The sequence below is a fragment of the Malurus melanocephalus genome, unplaced genomic scaffold, assembly GCF_030028575.1.
Source record: "Malurus melanocephalus ecotype Western Australia unplaced genomic scaffold, MMel_1.1 scaffold_149, whole genome shotgun sequence".
NCBI classification, from domain to species: Eukaryota; Metazoa; Chordata; class Aves; order Passeriformes; family Maluridae; genus Malurus; species Malurus melanocephalus.
The window spans coordinates 50,459-67,547 of record NW_026623381.1 but is presented as its reverse complement, the minus strand read 5'-3'; the positions used below and the strand labels follow the sequence as shown (position 1 = coordinate 67,547).

At 55.8% G+C, this 17,089-nt stretch overlaps 1 protein-coding gene across 1 annotated transcript; it reads left to right on the top strand.

The window, feature by feature from the left end:
* The first annotated feature begins 8,393 nt into the window (after positions 1–8,393).
* Positions 8,394–16,824, top strand: AGPAT2 (1-acylglycerol-3-phosphate O-acyltransferase 2). The gene is made up of 6 exons (XM_057371520.1): positions 8,394–8,648; positions 12,131–12,264; positions 12,740–12,915; positions 13,081–13,176; positions 14,631–14,703; positions 15,151–16,824. The coding sequence occupies exons 1-6, from the start codon at positions 8,461–8,463 to the stop codon at positions 15,300–15,302; spliced, it is 819 nt and encodes a 272-aa protein (XP_057227503.1). The 5' UTR covers positions 8,394–8,460; the 3' UTR covers positions 15,303–16,824.
* Positions 16,825–17,089: the final 265 nt, after the last annotated feature.

Sequence of the window (17,089 nt, the reverse complement as noted above, 5' to 3'; positions counted from 1 at the left end):
CTGGGTGACAGATGGAGACAGCACAGCACTGTCAGCAGTGCCCAGCAGAGAGGTGCAGGACCCCAAACCAAAATAGGGGCACATGTTCACCTCTGCCACCARCATCAGCCCCATGGTCACAAACCAGAGGGATTTCTGCCCCCGSGGGGGCTGTGATGACACCCAGCAATCCCAGGCAGTTCCACAGCTCCGGAGATGATGGATGCAGGCTTTAATGCTCTTTTCTGTGCATCTTTGAAGGATTTGAGGCTGATCGCCCGCGCTTCCTGCGTGGCATCCACAGCTGGCTCCRCGCAGCCCGTCAGCTGCCTGTGCTGCCTGCCGGGCCCTGCCGGGCTGAGCGCAGCGGTTATAATTAGAAATGCTAATCAGCTCTTGTGTTTCTGGCTTGACAGCCCTGCCACCCCCAGCACAATCTTCCCTCCAATCTGTCCTGTGCTCGCCCCCTCCGCTTCCTCTCCGAATCCCTGCTACTTGTGATTAAGCAATACAAAGTTAAGGGGGGKTGAAAGCTGGAGGTGCTGGGGCTCGTTGGATGATTTGGACCAGGATTGMATCCCCCACAGAGCTCCTGACTTGCTGGGAACTGTTTGGGGGTCTCGCTTTCATTCACCACCATCACCTTGGGCTGGGGACACCKCAGGGATGTCCCTGGCCCTGAACTGTGAGGTGGAAGCTCAAGGGCTCTGCAGGCAGTGCTGGGGTTAAAGGCAAAGGGTGGTGGCTGTGGCTGGGAGCCCTGCGGTGCTGGCTCTGGAAAGGGAGCTTCTCTCATTGGGATTTCCATCATGTGCCAGCCGTGGGCGCTTCCCAGCCAAGGAGGAAAAGGAGCTTGCAAAGGAGCTTGGAGCAGGAGGCTGAGCAAGCAGATCCCTGCACTGGCTTAGCTGGTTATGGAGCTTTTCATCATCAGCCCAGGGGATTCTTCCCTCACCAGCACCCACACACAGCYCCTGCCAGCCCCCAGCCCCTCCACGAGGGCCAGGACACGGCTTTTACCCTGGGCATTTGGCTCCCAAAGTCAGGTTTGGCCAGGCAGACATTCCTTGGAGCAGGCACGGGGCTCAGCAGGCCTCGGAGGAGGCAGAGATGCGCAGGTGGGACGAGCAGCCCTGGACACAGTTTTAAGACAATTTTCACTTCCAGGTGCTCCCTGTTTATCAGCCTCAGTGAGGAGAGAGGCTGCGGTTTGGAGGGATGATGTGTAAAAGGTTTTCAGGAAGACTGTGGTGCCCTGCGCAAAGGAGACATCCCGCCCTCACCTCCTCTGCCCAGGACCCCCCTGCTTCACCTGGGACACATCTGCTCACAGCATGTGAAGCTGCAAAGAGCTCTCCCTGCTCCTCACACACTGAGCACCACAATTTCTGAACAAAGGGAAGTAAGAGAAACGAGGAGGTATCACAAAAAGAGAGCAGGAGGGACAGGGCATGGTGGCTTCAACRATGATGTGCTCATGAAAAGGCACCAGCAGCACAGGCAGCTGACTGGGAAAGCTCTGGGGAGAAGTCGGATTGGATTTGTCATGACTAATTGACTCCCTCCAGCACTGTGGTCCAGCTTTCACGCATGGCATGAGCAGGGTCCCAAGCATCCAGGAATTAATGAGGGTCTGACCCTGTCTGCGCAGCCATTTGAGTTTTGCCAGTGCAGACAGCTGGCTTAAGAGGCCTTTTTATCCTTTACATATCAGATCAATTTGGATAGTTATAATCTAGTCCTGGTGAAAGCTCAGAGCAGACTTCATTGCCCAACCAGCTCAAGGAGAAAAAAAGCAAGCAAGAGGGAGAGGTCATGCTGAACTATCGATTGTGCTGCTCCCAGATTGGCCTTGGCAGAGAGCTCACCCGGGACAGTTTGCCTCGATCTCCTGCTAATGCCACTCCATTGATCTTYGGTGACAGGCGGCAACTACAAGATTTTTTTAGGTCGGAGTCATTAAGAGGCATTAATCAATAACAGAGGAATCAGAGAGAGAGCAACTGTTTGTTTCATGGAGACATATTCCCCRTGTGGATTTTAGCCCGCTGAGGTGTGCGTGGTTTGTTTCCAGGGAGGTCTGCCAGGAAAAGAATTCACCTTGTGCTGGACTCTGGCACTTGGAGGAGATCCTGAGCCAGCTGCAACACACTGGCAGCTCCAGATGGGCTGTTCAGTGAGAGGRGAGAACCTGGGGAGTTTTGGCATCCAGTTCCAGGTACCCCAGCAATTGCCCAGAGCCTCTGTTCCCACGCAGGTAGCCCAGGAAGAGATGGGTGCTGATTTCACATACCCAAAGAGCTGGGTGCTGGTTTCATTTCTTGCTTCTACAAAACAAAGCTGCTGCCTGGCAGTGGTGCAGCCAATCYCAGCAGCCTGTTGTGGGATCCAGCCCCCGTGTGAGCTCAGCCCCAGCACAAATTCATTCCTGTGGCAAGACTGGAGCTGTTCACAAGAAAAACGGTCTTTGTGCTGAAAGCACCCGGGGCTGCTCCGCTCCCTCCCGCCCTGCCCAGCGGTGTCAGTACATTTCCACTGCTCCGTGGTGGCAACACGCCTTTTTCTTCTCCAGCAGCTCCTGCTCTCAGCCCCAGCAAGTGTCTGTGCAGGTGGTGGAGCCCATTTTCCCTTGGAGAGGCAGAGAACAGGGCAGGAGACCTCCTCAGAAGCAGGAGGATGGGATCACCTTCAAAGGTGGTGGGTCTGGCGCCAACAGAGCAACAGCAGCCTTGGGGTGATCTGTGGCTGGGGAGGTGCTGCAGCTGCCCATGGCTGAGCTCAGCTCCAGGAGCAGCCCTGTGATGCAGAAATGGTGTTTAATTGCACACATGGACTTAGCCCAAAGGCCCTTTAGTCCTGCAGTGTGCCAYGGTGCTGGCACACCCTGTGGCACAGTGCTGGCAGATCTGGCAACCCAGGAACACCACACTCAGCTAACAGGGCCTGCACCAAGCAGGTACCATGGGGTGCTTCAGAGTAAAGGAAATGTCCCTCAGGAGGCAGAGATGAAGATTCCAACGGAGATCAGTGTCCCTTTCTGGCCACACCTTGCTTCGAGTCCCACAGCCCCAGTGTCCCATTTTGCAGTGGTCATTACTGCAGATTCCCAGGGAAACAGGATATTCCTCATTCTTGTAATTGCAGCCACACATCCACAGCACAGGGATCAAGGGCAGCAGGAGAGGAGGGGATGAGATTGCAGGCTCAGGTTGCACAGGTGGGGCACACACAGCCCATAAAGCTCCTGGCAGTCCAGGACTAAAGACACACCCAGAGCTCAGCACCGGCTGAAYCCAGCCCAGGAGAGACTCTTTATGGGAATGCAGCCCAGTGGGACACATTGTGCTGCTGAGGAGCAGGAGCTCCCTGAGGTGAAAGCTCTGAGGTGGGAGATTCAACAAACCCTTCTCCAGTCTAAGTTGTCCACCAAGAGAAGCCCTTGGCTCACAGCTCAGCCTTCCCTGCCCATCCCATCAGTCTCCAGATCAACCACCCAGCCCCTTCCATCAGCACAAAATCCATCAGCAAGAATTTGATTTCCTTTATTTACACATGACATTTGGGAGAAAGCCTAATCCTATTGCAGCCTGGGAAAAAAAGTGATTCCAGTTTTACATTCTTGTGCCTGAAGGAGCTYGAGAGCTGCAGCCAGACAAGATGTTCTTTCAGAGGCAGTGTCCTGTACTGGGTGCACTCCCATTTCTGAGGACGGTGCAGAGATCATGAGGTGCAAGGGGATTTCCAGCCTGTGGGTACAAATGTAAATGCAACAGTAAGATCTGGAAGTTTCCTGTCTTTGCTATCTCCTGTTTTTGACAAAGTCTACCAGGAGCACAAAAATAAAAGCTGGTGCTGGGGGACATGGTGGTGTGTTAACCGCAGCTAGAATCCTTGCATGATGTGCACCGATTCTGCAAACACCAATCTTCAKCCTCACTTCAGCCCTGGCACTCTGMGGGATCCTGGTGTGGCATTCCTCACGTGGATCAACATCCTGCCCTGTGCCTTGCGTGGATTTGAATCCACACCTGGCTGGCGTGAACGTCCCAACAGATAATGCCTTACTTTCTCAGTTACTTGTAGGTGAGTAAAGGTTACAGGAAGGAAGGTTYAGATTATCTAATAGCCTTTTAAAACATGTTTCACTCTTAATTGTGTGTTGCCAGAGTCAAAGTCCCTCTGGCTTTTTGCCTTCTCAGTGTCCAGTGGAGGCTGTGCCTGCCGAAGCTCTGGCAGTTTAGCAATCTCATGCTTCTGGTTCTTGTGCAAGGCTGTTGTGAGCGGGKAACTGCAGAGCTCACATTGAAGCCACGCTGAGTCACCACGGGTTCCTCCCCAAGTGTTTACTCTGCTGTCACCAGAGCTGACGTGTGATTACTGAGTAGCCCAGCAACTCCAGGGAGCGTGGCCATGGAGCAGCAGGAGCCAGCGTGGAGGCTGAGGGTCAGGCTGAACCTCTGCCCCKTCGAGTGTGGGCTCACCCATGGCCTTTCCTCCTGCCCACACAAGGAGCAGCAGGAAAATTTCACCTCCCATGTGCCCTTTTAGGCAGGAGGGAAATGGGATTCACCCACATCCTTTGCACAAACTGCTCTCAACATCATCCTCACCAAGCAGATTGTGGTGCTCCTGCCTAGGCCAGAGCAGCTCGGGGCAAACCTCCTTGCTGTCTTTGGCAGGGAAACACTTCCAGGAAAAGTGATGCCATCCAGTGATGTCAGCCCTTAGGGCAGCCTTGCTTAGGGGTGCAAACAAAGTCCAGGTTCCCTGCCTGTGTGGGAGGGAGTTACACAGTACAACCACGTCTGTGCCATGATGCTGGGCTGTTCTTTGTACCCTGAGCTACACAGCGGTGACACGCAGTGACACCAGGCTCTGACACATCTCCCAAAGCCACTGAGGCAGGTGAAGAGCAAAGAGGATAGATTGGATGGATGGATGGATGGATGGATGGATGGATGGATGGATGGATGGATGGATGGATGGATGGATGGATGGATGGATGGACTGACAGAAGCCTGAAAGGACTTGCAGACATGTGAATCACCTCCCTGTCCCCAAGTCCCTGACAATCGAGGCTGTTGTGCAGCACCCAGCACGAAGGGTTGGTGTTGAGGAGCTTGCACAAACCACGGCTTCCTGCTATCAGCCCTTCCTGTGAAGACTCCCAGCCTCACACATGCGTGCCACGACAAGGCCACAAACGAGGATGTTTCACTGGTTGCTTCCTCCTCCCCCACTTAAATGTCACCAAACCCAGGTGCTGCTTTCAACACACACCCTTGGCAGAAGGCAAAGGGAAGCAGGCTGATGGGTAGAGCTGCCAGAGGCGTTGTGGAAGCYGAGGGCAGAGGAAYCCTGCACAAATCCAGCYTTCCTTYGRCACAGGTGGCACYTCCAGAGGGTCCTGCTGAGCAYCCACCCCCCAGCCTCAAATGTCCTKCTGCTCTACAACCTGCTCAGCCCAGAGATGGACACATCTTCCTTCCTACCCTTCCGAGTGCTTTCCTTCTCTTCCCTACTCTGCTCACCTTCTCCCCCATTTGTGGGGGATGTTCTCCCTGGCTCTGTTTTTTTCCAGTCAGAAGCTAGTCATCCACGGGGAGGTCACATGTTGTTGCCAAGGGAAGCAATAAATTCAGGCAAATACAAGATAAAAGAACACAGCCAGATTATTGCAAGGCAAAGGTGATGCTTTGGGCTTCATGGCTCTTCATGGATGGAAGCACAGAAATCCTACCAGCAGTGATGCTGMATGGACACTTCTGCTTGGCACTTGATGGGTTCTTGCTCCTGTCAGGGATTCTGGACCCTGCTCTGTTACAATGTCTGCAGGGAACACTTCCCTCTTGTCAAAATAATCAGTCAGTTTAGTTTAAATATGCAAAACACACAGCACAATCTAGCAAACTGGGACTTATAAAAATAATTTGGAACTGCTTTGTCTTGGCTGCTGAAGCTAGGGAGGATTGGGATGGGTCACTCTTGCCTCTGCCCCAAAATGGCCACTTTTCAGGGGTGATGAGGGTGATCCCTGCTGTGTTGCACAGCAGGCAGAGGCTCTCAGGCCTCTTCCATCAGGCAGTTTGTTATGAAAACGTTAACGCACAGGCTGTCGTCATCTGGCAGCACCACCGCCTGCCTTATGAAATAACTCAGCATGACAGCTCTGCTTGCTYGCAGGCAGGCCCATGTCTGGCTTCTAATCTGGCATCAGAAAGCGCTCCCCTTCCTTGAGCTACAGACTAATATCAAATGTTTCATTTGCATTACTCCAGATAATACGCTGGAGAGCGTGGGGAGAAGGGAATGGCAGCCAAGCTCCTCCAGGAGCTCACAAGTGGAGCTTTGCACCATCCCCGCCATGCCCGATCTGTTCACGCCGCTCGCCGCCAGCACCACGGCCGGAATTTACATTTCAGATTCCCAACGTCAGCCAGCGTTTATGAGCTCTGYGGATCGGCCCGCTCGACACCCCGGTGACAGATCACCAGGGACTTTCTTCTCRTGTCAACAAAAGCGAAAAGTCACGAGGATAACACAGAATCGCTCCGGGCCCAGCGTTTCTGCTCGGCTGCAAAGGTCTCGGTGACTTCCCAAGCATATGTTGGCTGGCACGGCGCTGGAGCAAAGCTCCCTGAACAGCTCACACGACACAGGCTGGGGGGATTAATCTGGTGCTGTGTGGAGATGCTAATACAATGAGGGTTCTTTGTGGTGTTAGCTGGAATCATGAGACCAGCTCTGAGATGTCATAGCCTGGCAGCCGTGGGGAGCGCTGGCCGGGAGCTTTCTGGAGAGATGGAGACTGTCTCCTGCTTCCAGCCCTAAAGCCCTCCCTGTCCTGGTGACAGCTCGTTTAGGAACAACACGCAAACTCTGTTGGTGGATCCAAGGACAGCTGAGGGGAAAAGGGTTATTTTAACAGGGATAATGTTTTCCTTGGTTTTTCCAGGAGCTGCAAAGATGTGGATGCCAAGGGGTGCTCGGAAACCTGGGGTCACATCTTACCCCAGCAGAGTCTCTGCCACTTGCGGGACTGGGGTTTTGCTATAAAAAAATGTTGCAAAATCAGCCGAGGTCAATGAATGGTTTGTGCCAGTTCCAGTAGACACTTTCATCTCCCGTATCAGCTTAGCACCCACAGAGCTTCAGGGCCTGACTCTGTCCTGACTCCAGCACCAGCAGGGAAAGCTCCATCCCACACTGCATGTTTGTGCTGCTGGAAAACCAGCACCAAGCACAGCACAGATGGTGGGCAAGATGAGGGGCAGGGASATGGGGTGAGGGATGATCTGGCACCAAAAATTCATCACGCTGAGCTGTGAATTTTTGCCACAGACCCAAAGACCCCACACTGCACCAGGAAGGGATCCAAAAGCCCCACATGGCACCACAAGGGCCTCCCCAAAAAAGCCATATGGCAATATGAGAGATCTAACAGCGGCACATGGGTCCGTGAGGGTCCCAAACCTTCACAGGGCTCCATGAGGGGACCAAATACCACCAGAGGGGTCCATGAGGGAACCAAACTCCCACAGAGCTCCATGAGGGGACCAAACCTTCACAGAGCTCCGTGAGGGGACCAAACCTTCACAGGGCTTCATGAGGGGACCAAACCTTCACATGGCTCCGTGAGGGGACCAAACCTTCACAGGGCTTCATGAGGGGACCAAATCCCACCAGAGGGCTCCATGAGGGGACCAAACCCCCTACGGAGCTCCATGAGGGTCTCAAACCTTCACAGAGCTCCATGAGGGGACCAAACCCCCTACGGAGCTCCATGAGGGTCTCAAACCTTCACAGAGCTCCGTGAGGGGACCAAACCCCCCACAGAGCTCCATGAGGGGACCAAACTCCCACAGCGCTCCATGAGGGGACCAAACCTTCATGGGGCTCCATGAGGATCCCAAACTCCTCACAGAACTCCATGAGGGGACCAAACCCCCCACAGAGCTCCATGAGGGGACCAAACCTTCATGGGGCTCTATGAGGATCCCAAACCCCCCACAGAGCTCCATGAGGGGACCAAACTCCCACAGCGCTCCATGAGGGGACCAAACCTTCACAGAGCTGCATGAGGGGACCAAACCTTCACGGGGCTCCATGAGGGTCCCAAACCTTCACGGGACTCCATGAGGGGACCAAACCCCCACAGCGCCCCACGAGGGCCCCAACCGCCCTCGTCCCCTCTCCGTGCGCACCCAGGCCGGCCCGGGCCGCGGCGGAATCCCGGAGGGGCCGGAGGAGCGGCGGGGCCGGGGACAGTGGCGGCGGGGCCGGAGGAGCGGCGGGGCGGGCCAGGGGAGCCCGGGAGAGCGGCAGGGCCGAAGGAGCGGTGGCGGGGCCGGGGAGCGGCGGCGGGGCCGGAGGAGCGGCGGGGCGGGCCGGGCCGCCCACATAAGGCGGGCTCAGCGAGGGTTGCTCGGGGAAGAGGCGGCAGTAGCGGCGGCGGTGGTGGCTGGTCCGGGAGGAGCCGTCATGGAGCTGGGGTGGCTGCTGTGGGGTACGGCCGTGCTGCTGCTGCTGCACGTCCTCATGGAGCTCAGCCCTTCCGTCAACTTCGCGCTGCGGATCGGCTTCTACTGCGTGCTGTGCCTGGTGGCCTCGGGGCTGGCGGCCGCTGCCTGCCTGCTGGTCAACGGCGGCCGCACGGTCAAGAACATGAGGTGAGGGGACAGGGCGCCGGGGGGAACGGGGCTGGGGACGGCGGTGTCACCCCCTGGCCGCTGCCCGGAGATCCTGGGGTGGTGGTGGCCTCTGTCACATCGGTGGCAGCACAGCCCTGAGGGTCTCCTCTTGGCTCGGGGGGGGCTGTCCTGGCCCATGGCAGAGCCCTATGTGTGGGGTGAAACGCCTGGAAGGTGGCGGTGGTGGCTTTTTTTGGAGATCTACAGGAGAGTGGTGTTTTTTTGAGAGTGGCAGAGCAYTGGAACAGGCTGCTGAGGGAGTGTGAGGAATCCCTCTCTCTGGAGACATTCCAAACCCACCTGTGTCTCTAGGTGCCCCTGCCTTACAGGGGTAGGTGATCTCTAGAAGATCCCTTGTGATCCTGAGGGCTGTGTTGGTGTGTTTGGGGTGTTCCRAGGAGCAGAGGCTGGCAGGCTGTGTGCCATGTGCTGCTGGACACAGCTCTCTGCAGCTGCTGTCCGGCCCTGTGTCCCCTGACAGGACACTCRTGGCTGCTCTCATCCAGCTCCTCCTCTCCATGCCAGGGTACATTCTAAGGGCAGAGCTGGCATTTCTGCTGGCAGCACAGGGCAGCTCACTTCCTGGCTTTGCTCTCCCTTAGGCAGCTTTTTACCTGTGCTGCCCATGTGCGTGCCAGGTTATGTGGATGCAGGGGAAAGGAGAGCTGAGCAGCCTTAACACATCCTTTAGGATCAAAGGTTGGCRGTGTCTCAGCAGGTGGAGCTGAACTTTGCTTTACAGTGTGCCTTTCACAGGTCGGACTCAGGGCAGAGAGAGTGGGCACAGGGCACTGGTGTGCTGCCTTGAGGGTTTTGCCCTGCCCATCCCAGCTGGTGCCATGGTCTCATGCACTGGTACCAGCAGTCTGCTCTGGGATCTCYAGTCTGGCTCTGTCTCCAGCTTTGGTTGCCTTGGCTCACTCAGGAGCAGCTTTCCAACGCACAGCCAGCTCTGCAGCTGGGAGAATTTATGATGTCAGTGATGAAGACACTATCTTTTTATTTCCCCCCAAAAATAAACCCTCTACATTTTCTGTAAACTTCAAAGAAATATTTGGAAATAAGAACTCGCGTTGGATAACTCCTTATGTTGAAACCCAGGGCTAAATTTTGGCCAGAACCACCCTTTACCTGTAACTTAAGCCTGTTGTTTCCACATAGTGGCACTGGTGATGTATCCCAGCCCCTGGGAAGTCTGTGCCTGGGGCGATCCAGTGAGTTCTTCATTTCTCCAACATCCCAATCTGCTTATTACGGCTTGGGAAAGGCAGCTGGAGCAGGGCATGTGCTGGTGGACAGACAGTGATAATGGTGCTGTTGCCTGGTGCAGAACACCCTGTTCTTGCTGTGCTCCTGGCTTCAGTGTCAAGCTGGTGTGACTTGGAAGAGGTTACCCAGGGTGTCTGAGAGAGATAGAACTGTTTATCTGTGGTAAAACATCTTGCAAGAGCTTCCAATCTGGTAAGCAGACTTCAGCAGTCCTTGAAAATCAGAGTATCCTAAACAAGCTTCTGTGACTGGCTGTGAAACAGAGCACATGAATGTGGGGGCTGCTGGCTTACTTACTCAGATTGTTAGGGAAGCACTGAAAAGTCACATTCCCTGTCATTTTTGTGCTCCTTGTGTCTGGCAWGAAGTGCACTGGTTTTACAGCTCTCTGCAGCTGCGGCTGCGCCGTGTTTGGATCGTTGATTCTGGCAGAGAAGCTGCTTGTGGGGTCAGAGGGGACTCGGATCCATCCTCTTAACCCTGTGGGTGACATGGCCAGCCCAGCAGGGCTGCTGATCACCCCGTTGTTCTCTGCCTGCTCTGAGCTCTGCCCCTTTGCCTCTTTCAGAGGCTCACACCACATCTTGTGCAAGGAAAGGCTGGCCCCGGGCTGGCAGGAGGAAGCTGGATGGTTGATCTTGAGTAATGTATAACCAGCCTCTCCCGGCAGCCACGGAGCACTGTGACTTCCAGAGCAGTGACCTCTTTTTTGGTTGGCAGTCAGAAGGGAGGAGAAGTGTGATTTAGGTCACCCTGGTGGCCTGGCATCTCCCATGACCTCACTGGTTCGTGTCACCCTGCCTTTTGTCACCTGTAACCCCATCTGTTTACCTGGACTGCACCCCTGTAACCTTGGAGGTGGCTGTGGAGCTCGGGAACTCTGCATTCCRTGCAGAGCTTTCCCTGGGTGTGGCTCTTTGCAGCTGGTTGAAATGGGGACTGATGGCAGTGTCACCTCAGGGCATTGGCCTGGCCTGAACTCGAGTGTCACAGCYGGCTTGGGTGGTCTGTATGGGGGACATCCCACAGAGATGTGAAKCCTGCTGTGGGGAGGAGCAAGCTGGGGGAAGTCCTGTGCTTCAGGAGCTGATGGCAGGGATGTGGAGACTTTTGGAGAGCCGATGCTGGGAGCATCCCAGCCAAGCTGGGACGAGGTGCTGYCCAGGTGCTCACCTCCCACCTGAGTGACAAGGATGCTTCTCAGGTGGATGGTGCTGCACAGTTCCCAAGCTGGACCCTGTGGTGGGGACAAAGCTGACACTGTCCCTCAGTCTCCTGCTGCAGTGAGGAAAGCTCCATCCCCTGTGTGCCATGAAGAAGGTGGCCCTGAGGCAGGACATCCAGGGTTTGCTGGAGGGCAGGTCAGCTCTGGAATCAGCTCTAGGGGCAAACAGAGCCAAGCTGGTGGCTGTTCCTGGAAGCTTTGTTCACGTGCAGGCCCCTTTGCCACCTGTCCTGCTAAATGGCTACTCCCCTGCCCAAAATAGCCCTTGTGKTTCTGCCAGCTTCTGCCTGTGCCCTTTGGCCCAGTTGGAGGGTCCCTAAGTCCCCAGGTCAGGGGTGGCACAGATGGGCCCTGCTCCCATGAGCAGACAAGGGCATGGAAATGTGCTCTGTGTGCTGGGCTGAGTGGAGCTGCTGGAAAAGCAGGGAGCTCTGTCAGACCTGTAGATCCACTGGGGAAGGGAAGTGACAGGCAAAAGCTTGAGGATGGTTTAGCCAGGGGCCTCTGCTAAGCTGTGTGAGGAGCATCCTGTTTGCTGCTTGTGCAGGGAAGTGTTTCTCACCTTCCTTCCCCTCCTTCCTTGGGCCCCTGTGAGATAATGGCACCCCAGGTTTGTTTGTATCGTTCAGCAGCATCTTCCAGCACCACAAGGGGCAGAACTGGCAGAGCCTTCCTTGGGTGTAGGATGTGCTGGGGAGTGGCAGCTCCTGGGAGAATTGTTTGAACAGCTTGTGTGGCCCTGGTGATTGCAGCAGGAAGAGCCTGGTAGCACAAGGGCAACCCAGAACCATGGCAGGGGGTAAATGAGCAACACTCCTGGAGCACGTGGGACCATGCAGGGCAGACACCTGGSTGGGTCATGGGGCAAATAAGATGGRAGTTYYTCTTGTYTCCTTCCATCCCCACTRGRTATAGCAGCCCCTGTYACYTCCCTGYCCTGCTGCTGAACTGCTTTCCTCTTCTGCAGAATCATCAGAGCTGTTGTCAGGACCTTCAAGTATTTCTTCGGCGTGAGGTTTGAGGTGAAGGGACTGGAGAACTTCAAGGTGGAGGGCCCTGCTATCATTGTGTCCAACCATCAGAGCATCCTCGACATGATGGGTGAGAAGCTGCTGGGAGGGAAGGGGCATTTTTGCTGCTCACCATTGGAGAATCCTGATTGTACCTCCTGGACAACCAGCTTGTGCTGCTGAACAAGCTGGTCCAGCTTTCCCATCAGTGCTGCTTGTGGGAAGGAGAAGGGTCTCCTGTCACTCTGAGCAATCCCCCACCTGTGCAGCAGCACAGGTACTGCTGTCCTTGAGGTGCTTCTCAGCTCCCTGTTACGTCCCTGCCTTGCTGGCTGGCCCAGCACATGTRTTGGTAGCCCTGCTGGGCTCCCTGGGGCTGGGGAGTGAGCTGCCTCTGGTGGGCCCTGCTGTCACACTCTGCTGTGTGCCAGGCCTGCTCTGCTGATGGCAGCAGAAGCCAGCAGAGAAACAAGGACCCATCCTGTCCCTGGTACCCCTGTCCTTGTCCCACCTGAGTGCAGGCAGGGGGGGTGACAGCTGGGTCTCGCCCTCTGCCATCCCATTAGGGCTGATGGAGGTCCTGCCCGACAACTGTGTCCAGGTGGGCAAGAAAGAGCTGATGTACACGGGCACCGTGGGGCTCATCACCTACCTCGGCGGCGTCATCTTCATCAACAGGAARAGCACCAGCAGTGCCAAGATGGTGATGTCAGAGGTGGCCAAGACTATGGTGGCTGAAAACGTGAGTGTCACTGTGGTGCTGGGTGGGGTGGCATGGGGGGTTGTGGCACTCCTGGTGYTGGCTCACCCGGAGTTCCAGCCACCTGCAGCTCTTGGCAGAGCTGGCTGGTGGCTCCCAGCACTGTGAGTGGATTTCTGGAGCCGAGCCTTGTCTCTCCATGTGCAGGTGAAGGTGTGGGTGTACCCMGAGGGCACGAGGAACTGCACTGGGGATTTGCTGCCGTTCAAGAAAGGAGCATTTCACATCGCTGTCCAGGCACAGGTAACGGTGCTTTGGCCCTGAGTGCTTCTGCAGTGGCTTTGCTGGGGCTGTGTGGTTTGTTTGCTCTTGGGTGAGCTGTGTGCCCAGATAGCACCTGCTCAGGTAATGCACTATTAGGTGTGCTATCAGAAGTGCTGCCCAGCAGCAGCCAAGAGCATTTCCATCCCCTCTRGGAATGACCTGACCCTGGGGATGAGTGGCTGCAGGCAGTGAAGAGCTGCCCTGTCCTCTCTCCTGCCTGTCCCAGTCCTGATGTCCCCTCTGGAGGGAGGAGTGTGAGGGACAGGCACACTTTATCCCTATCTCCAGGCTTTCCTGTCAGCATGGCAGGGCAGTGCCTGTGCCCAGGGGTTCCTGGAGGCATGGCTGCAGCCCAGAGCTCGCTCCTGGCAGGGAGCCCAGCGGGTGCTTTCCTGGGGAAACCCAAAGCTKTTGATTCATTTCTCAATCCCCCAGGTCACAATAGTGTAGCAGTGATTCAGGATTGTTAATGCTTGTTCTTTAGAGCAACATCTGGGCTTGCTCTGTGTGAGAAGAGCTGCTGCCTCCCTGGCAGCCATATGGCAGTTCTTGGTATGTCTCTTCTCTCCAAAATGACAGCATCCATGAGCAGTTAGTGGAGGAGYAGGCAAACAGCTTCAACCAGCCAGAGCTGTCCCAGGAGCAGGGTGCTTGCCTGAGCAGGGTGCTTGGGCAGTGTGCCAGGGACTGGGATGACCCAAGGCCTCGGGGGAAACTGGTTTCCCCAGGAGAGGTGTTACAGCAGGGATTTTGGGMATGGGAAGGGTGCCAAGCCCAGGGTGCAGTCTGTGTTGTACCATCCCCATTCCTGCCTGGGTGATGCAGCCAAGGCAGAGCCTGGCAGCTGCTGGAAGGAAAGGATGACAGTGGCARTGTCCCCACCTCTGCTACACCCCCCTGAGTCACTGACTGTGGATCCTGGCTGTGTTACCAGCACTGGAACAACTACTCTGTGCCTGCCCTCCCAGCCCTGGCTCTGTGAGAAGCTTCCCCAGGAGCAGTTGATAACAACTGGTGATTCCTTTTCTTAGAAACTGGAWGAGCAGCCACCCTGCCCCAGACACGTGCCTGTACAGCAGGCAAGGCGTGTCAGAACAGGCATCCTGCAGTGTTTATTTGCAGGACAGAAAATACCTGGGGTTTGAAGCCTCACTTGGGACAAGGAGCCCTAACAACCAGTGCTGAGCTGAGGCTGGAGTGGAACTTGGCTCTGGTTCCTTGAGTATCCCTGTGCCTTGAGTTTCTGGGGAGTGGCTTTGGTTCCKTTTGACTCCTGATTGTTCCAGCCTYTGGSAGTGGGTGTTGCTGTGTGTGCCCTGTGTGTCTGAGAGCCAGRCCAGGTCAGCTCTGCTGTGTGGGATTTGCTGCCTGTGTCTGGCCTGCACTGAGCTGCTGAAGTATCACTAACTCCTCTTTTCCTTCCCTTCCCCAAGGTCCCAGTGATCCCTGTRGTGTATTCCTCCTTCACCACCTTCTACAACCCAAAGACAAAGCTATTYACATCAGGTAACAAAGAGCCACTTGGCGACAGGGTTGGTGCTGTCCCGTGTGGAGATCTGGTTCACAAGGGTGTGGGAGGGGAGCAGAGCTGGGCTGAGCAGGAGGAGCCCCGCTGGGAGATGTTTGGAAGCAGTTCAAAGCACTTGGCACCAGACCCTGGGCTGGGTTAACTCAGGAAAGGTAGTAATTAAATATACTGAGGGATGTTTTCATTAAAAATTGGTTACCACCTCTCCTGCTCTGGGCAGGCTCTGGCTGGGATGGCAGTTTGGGGCACAGGGGGTTATTCTGGGTGGCACAGCTGTTGGAGCTGGGATCTAACTCTGCCTGTGCTCCAGGGATGGCTGCCTGAAGCCCTGGGAGGGGTTGAGGGCTGTCCAGGGTGGGCAGCAGGGCAGGGAACAAAGCTCCTGTGGCATGTGGGTTTCTCACAGTCTCCTCTCTTGTCCTCAGGCAAAATCAAGGTTGAGATTCTGCCTCCAATAGAGACCAAAGGGCTGACATCAGAYGATGTCACCGACCTCACTGACAGATGCTTCAACACCATGAGRGAGACCCTCTTCAGGCTGTCAGGCCGTCCAAGTGAGGCAAAGGACTCATCCTAGAGGCTGCTCCAGTGGTGTCACCGTGTGGTGGTGGCTGAAGGGACCTGTCTGTTCTTGCCAAATACTGAAGGAACTTCTTCTCCTCTGCAGTGATTTCTAACTCTGGGAACACCAYGGACTGGCACACACAGGGTGTCAAGCCAGCACTAAGGTTCCCCTTTGAGTGGATTTCTCTTATGGGTTCACTTTCTCACTTTGAAATGTCTCCTTTTTCTGAATTTCTCAGGCATCAAACTTGTGCTACCAAAGGGCTCAATGACCAGAGAGGTGAGCTCCCCCAGCTCTCGCAGCTGGCACAGGGTGACAGCAAAACCTGCCTGGAGCTCTGCCTCTTGTGACTGTCCCTGCACCTGTGTTCCTGCAGGCTCAGCTCGKGCTGGCCTGGCCCTGTGATGTCCCAGGTGGAAACCACCAGGCAGCAGTTTGTATCAGCACAACCTTGATGCTCAAGCAGGGCTGAGAACTGGGTGAAAATGCAGATTTTGGCTCTTCAGCAGCACTAGGAGTGTGGTGTCCTCCCTGGACAGCCCAGAGCRCTGCCACCCACCAGTGGGACTCACGGGCCTGTCCCCCTGAGATGCCCTTGTGTCACAACAGCATCATGTTGGGAAATCGCTGCCAGCTGCCTGCTGTGGTGGTGGCTCAGCCTGGTCACATCCCGGTGCCTGTGATGCCCCTTTCGGAGGCAAAGGGCTCTGTCGYGCTCGTTTTGTCACTTGTCATGGTCAGCTCTGGCCGAAAGATGGTGCCTGTCCCGCGTCTCTGCTGATCTGCAGGGCGGAGCTGCCGCTCTCCCAGGCCTGTAAAACCCCTGCAGAGCCACTGGGTGGGTGAGCTGCAGYTGGAAAGGGGCTGGGAAGGCTAGGAAGGCTTGGAAGGCTTCAGCTCCCTCTCTGGGATTACAGAAGCCCCTTTTCCAGTCAGATCAAAGGAGTTCCCCTCTGCTTTGGGGTGATGGACCAACAGAGCTCCTGGATCCCTCACCGGGAGCTGTGGAATGTTGATGCCCTCAGAGGCTGGGTCAGGTCCATGTTTCCTTTAGCTCTCCTGTTCCTGGCACAGGGGAGCTTGGGATGAGCCACCTTAGGCTACTCAGGTAACCAGCACACCCAGCTCTCACAGCCTGCATTGGTGGAGCTGTTTGTCCAGCATTTTGGGGCTAAAGCCTCGACTGGGAAAGGCAGGGAGGGAAAAGCACCCTCAACTGGTGCTGGCAGGGGGCTTTATTGGAGGGGCCTTACAGTACAGACTCAGGGGATGGGATGGGTCAGGGTGGGAGGATGGGAACCAAACCAGCACTTTGTGAGAGTGGCAGATAAAGGGCTGTCATGGAGGATCAACCCAGGAGGGCCYTGGGAGGGCTCCTGGGGAAGGGAACCATGTCTGACTCCTCCTGGGAGGAGGGAGTGGTGCCTCTATGTGCAGTTGTCTGCTGTTCACTTTTAATTGGGCTGAGAATGTTATGTGCTTTACAAAAAAAATAATATTACACCTTTGGTTATTTAAATAAAGGAGCCTCCTGGTCTTGTGTGGGGGCTGAGGGAGGAGGATGTGGGGTGCTGGGCCCTCGGCTCTTGCAGGGGGTGGGTTTGRTGATGGAGGGGCAGTGAGGATCCCTGTTCCCAGCATTCCTGGGGGAGGCTGATCCCCAAGAGCAGCACAGGAGCTGCAGGGATGGGTACCTGCTCCYRCCCCAGCCATGGCAGTACCTCTGTCCCTGCTGTGACACCTGGCCCAGGGCTGTCCCCACCTTCTCCATGTGACAGCAAGCACAGGGAGCCTGTGCC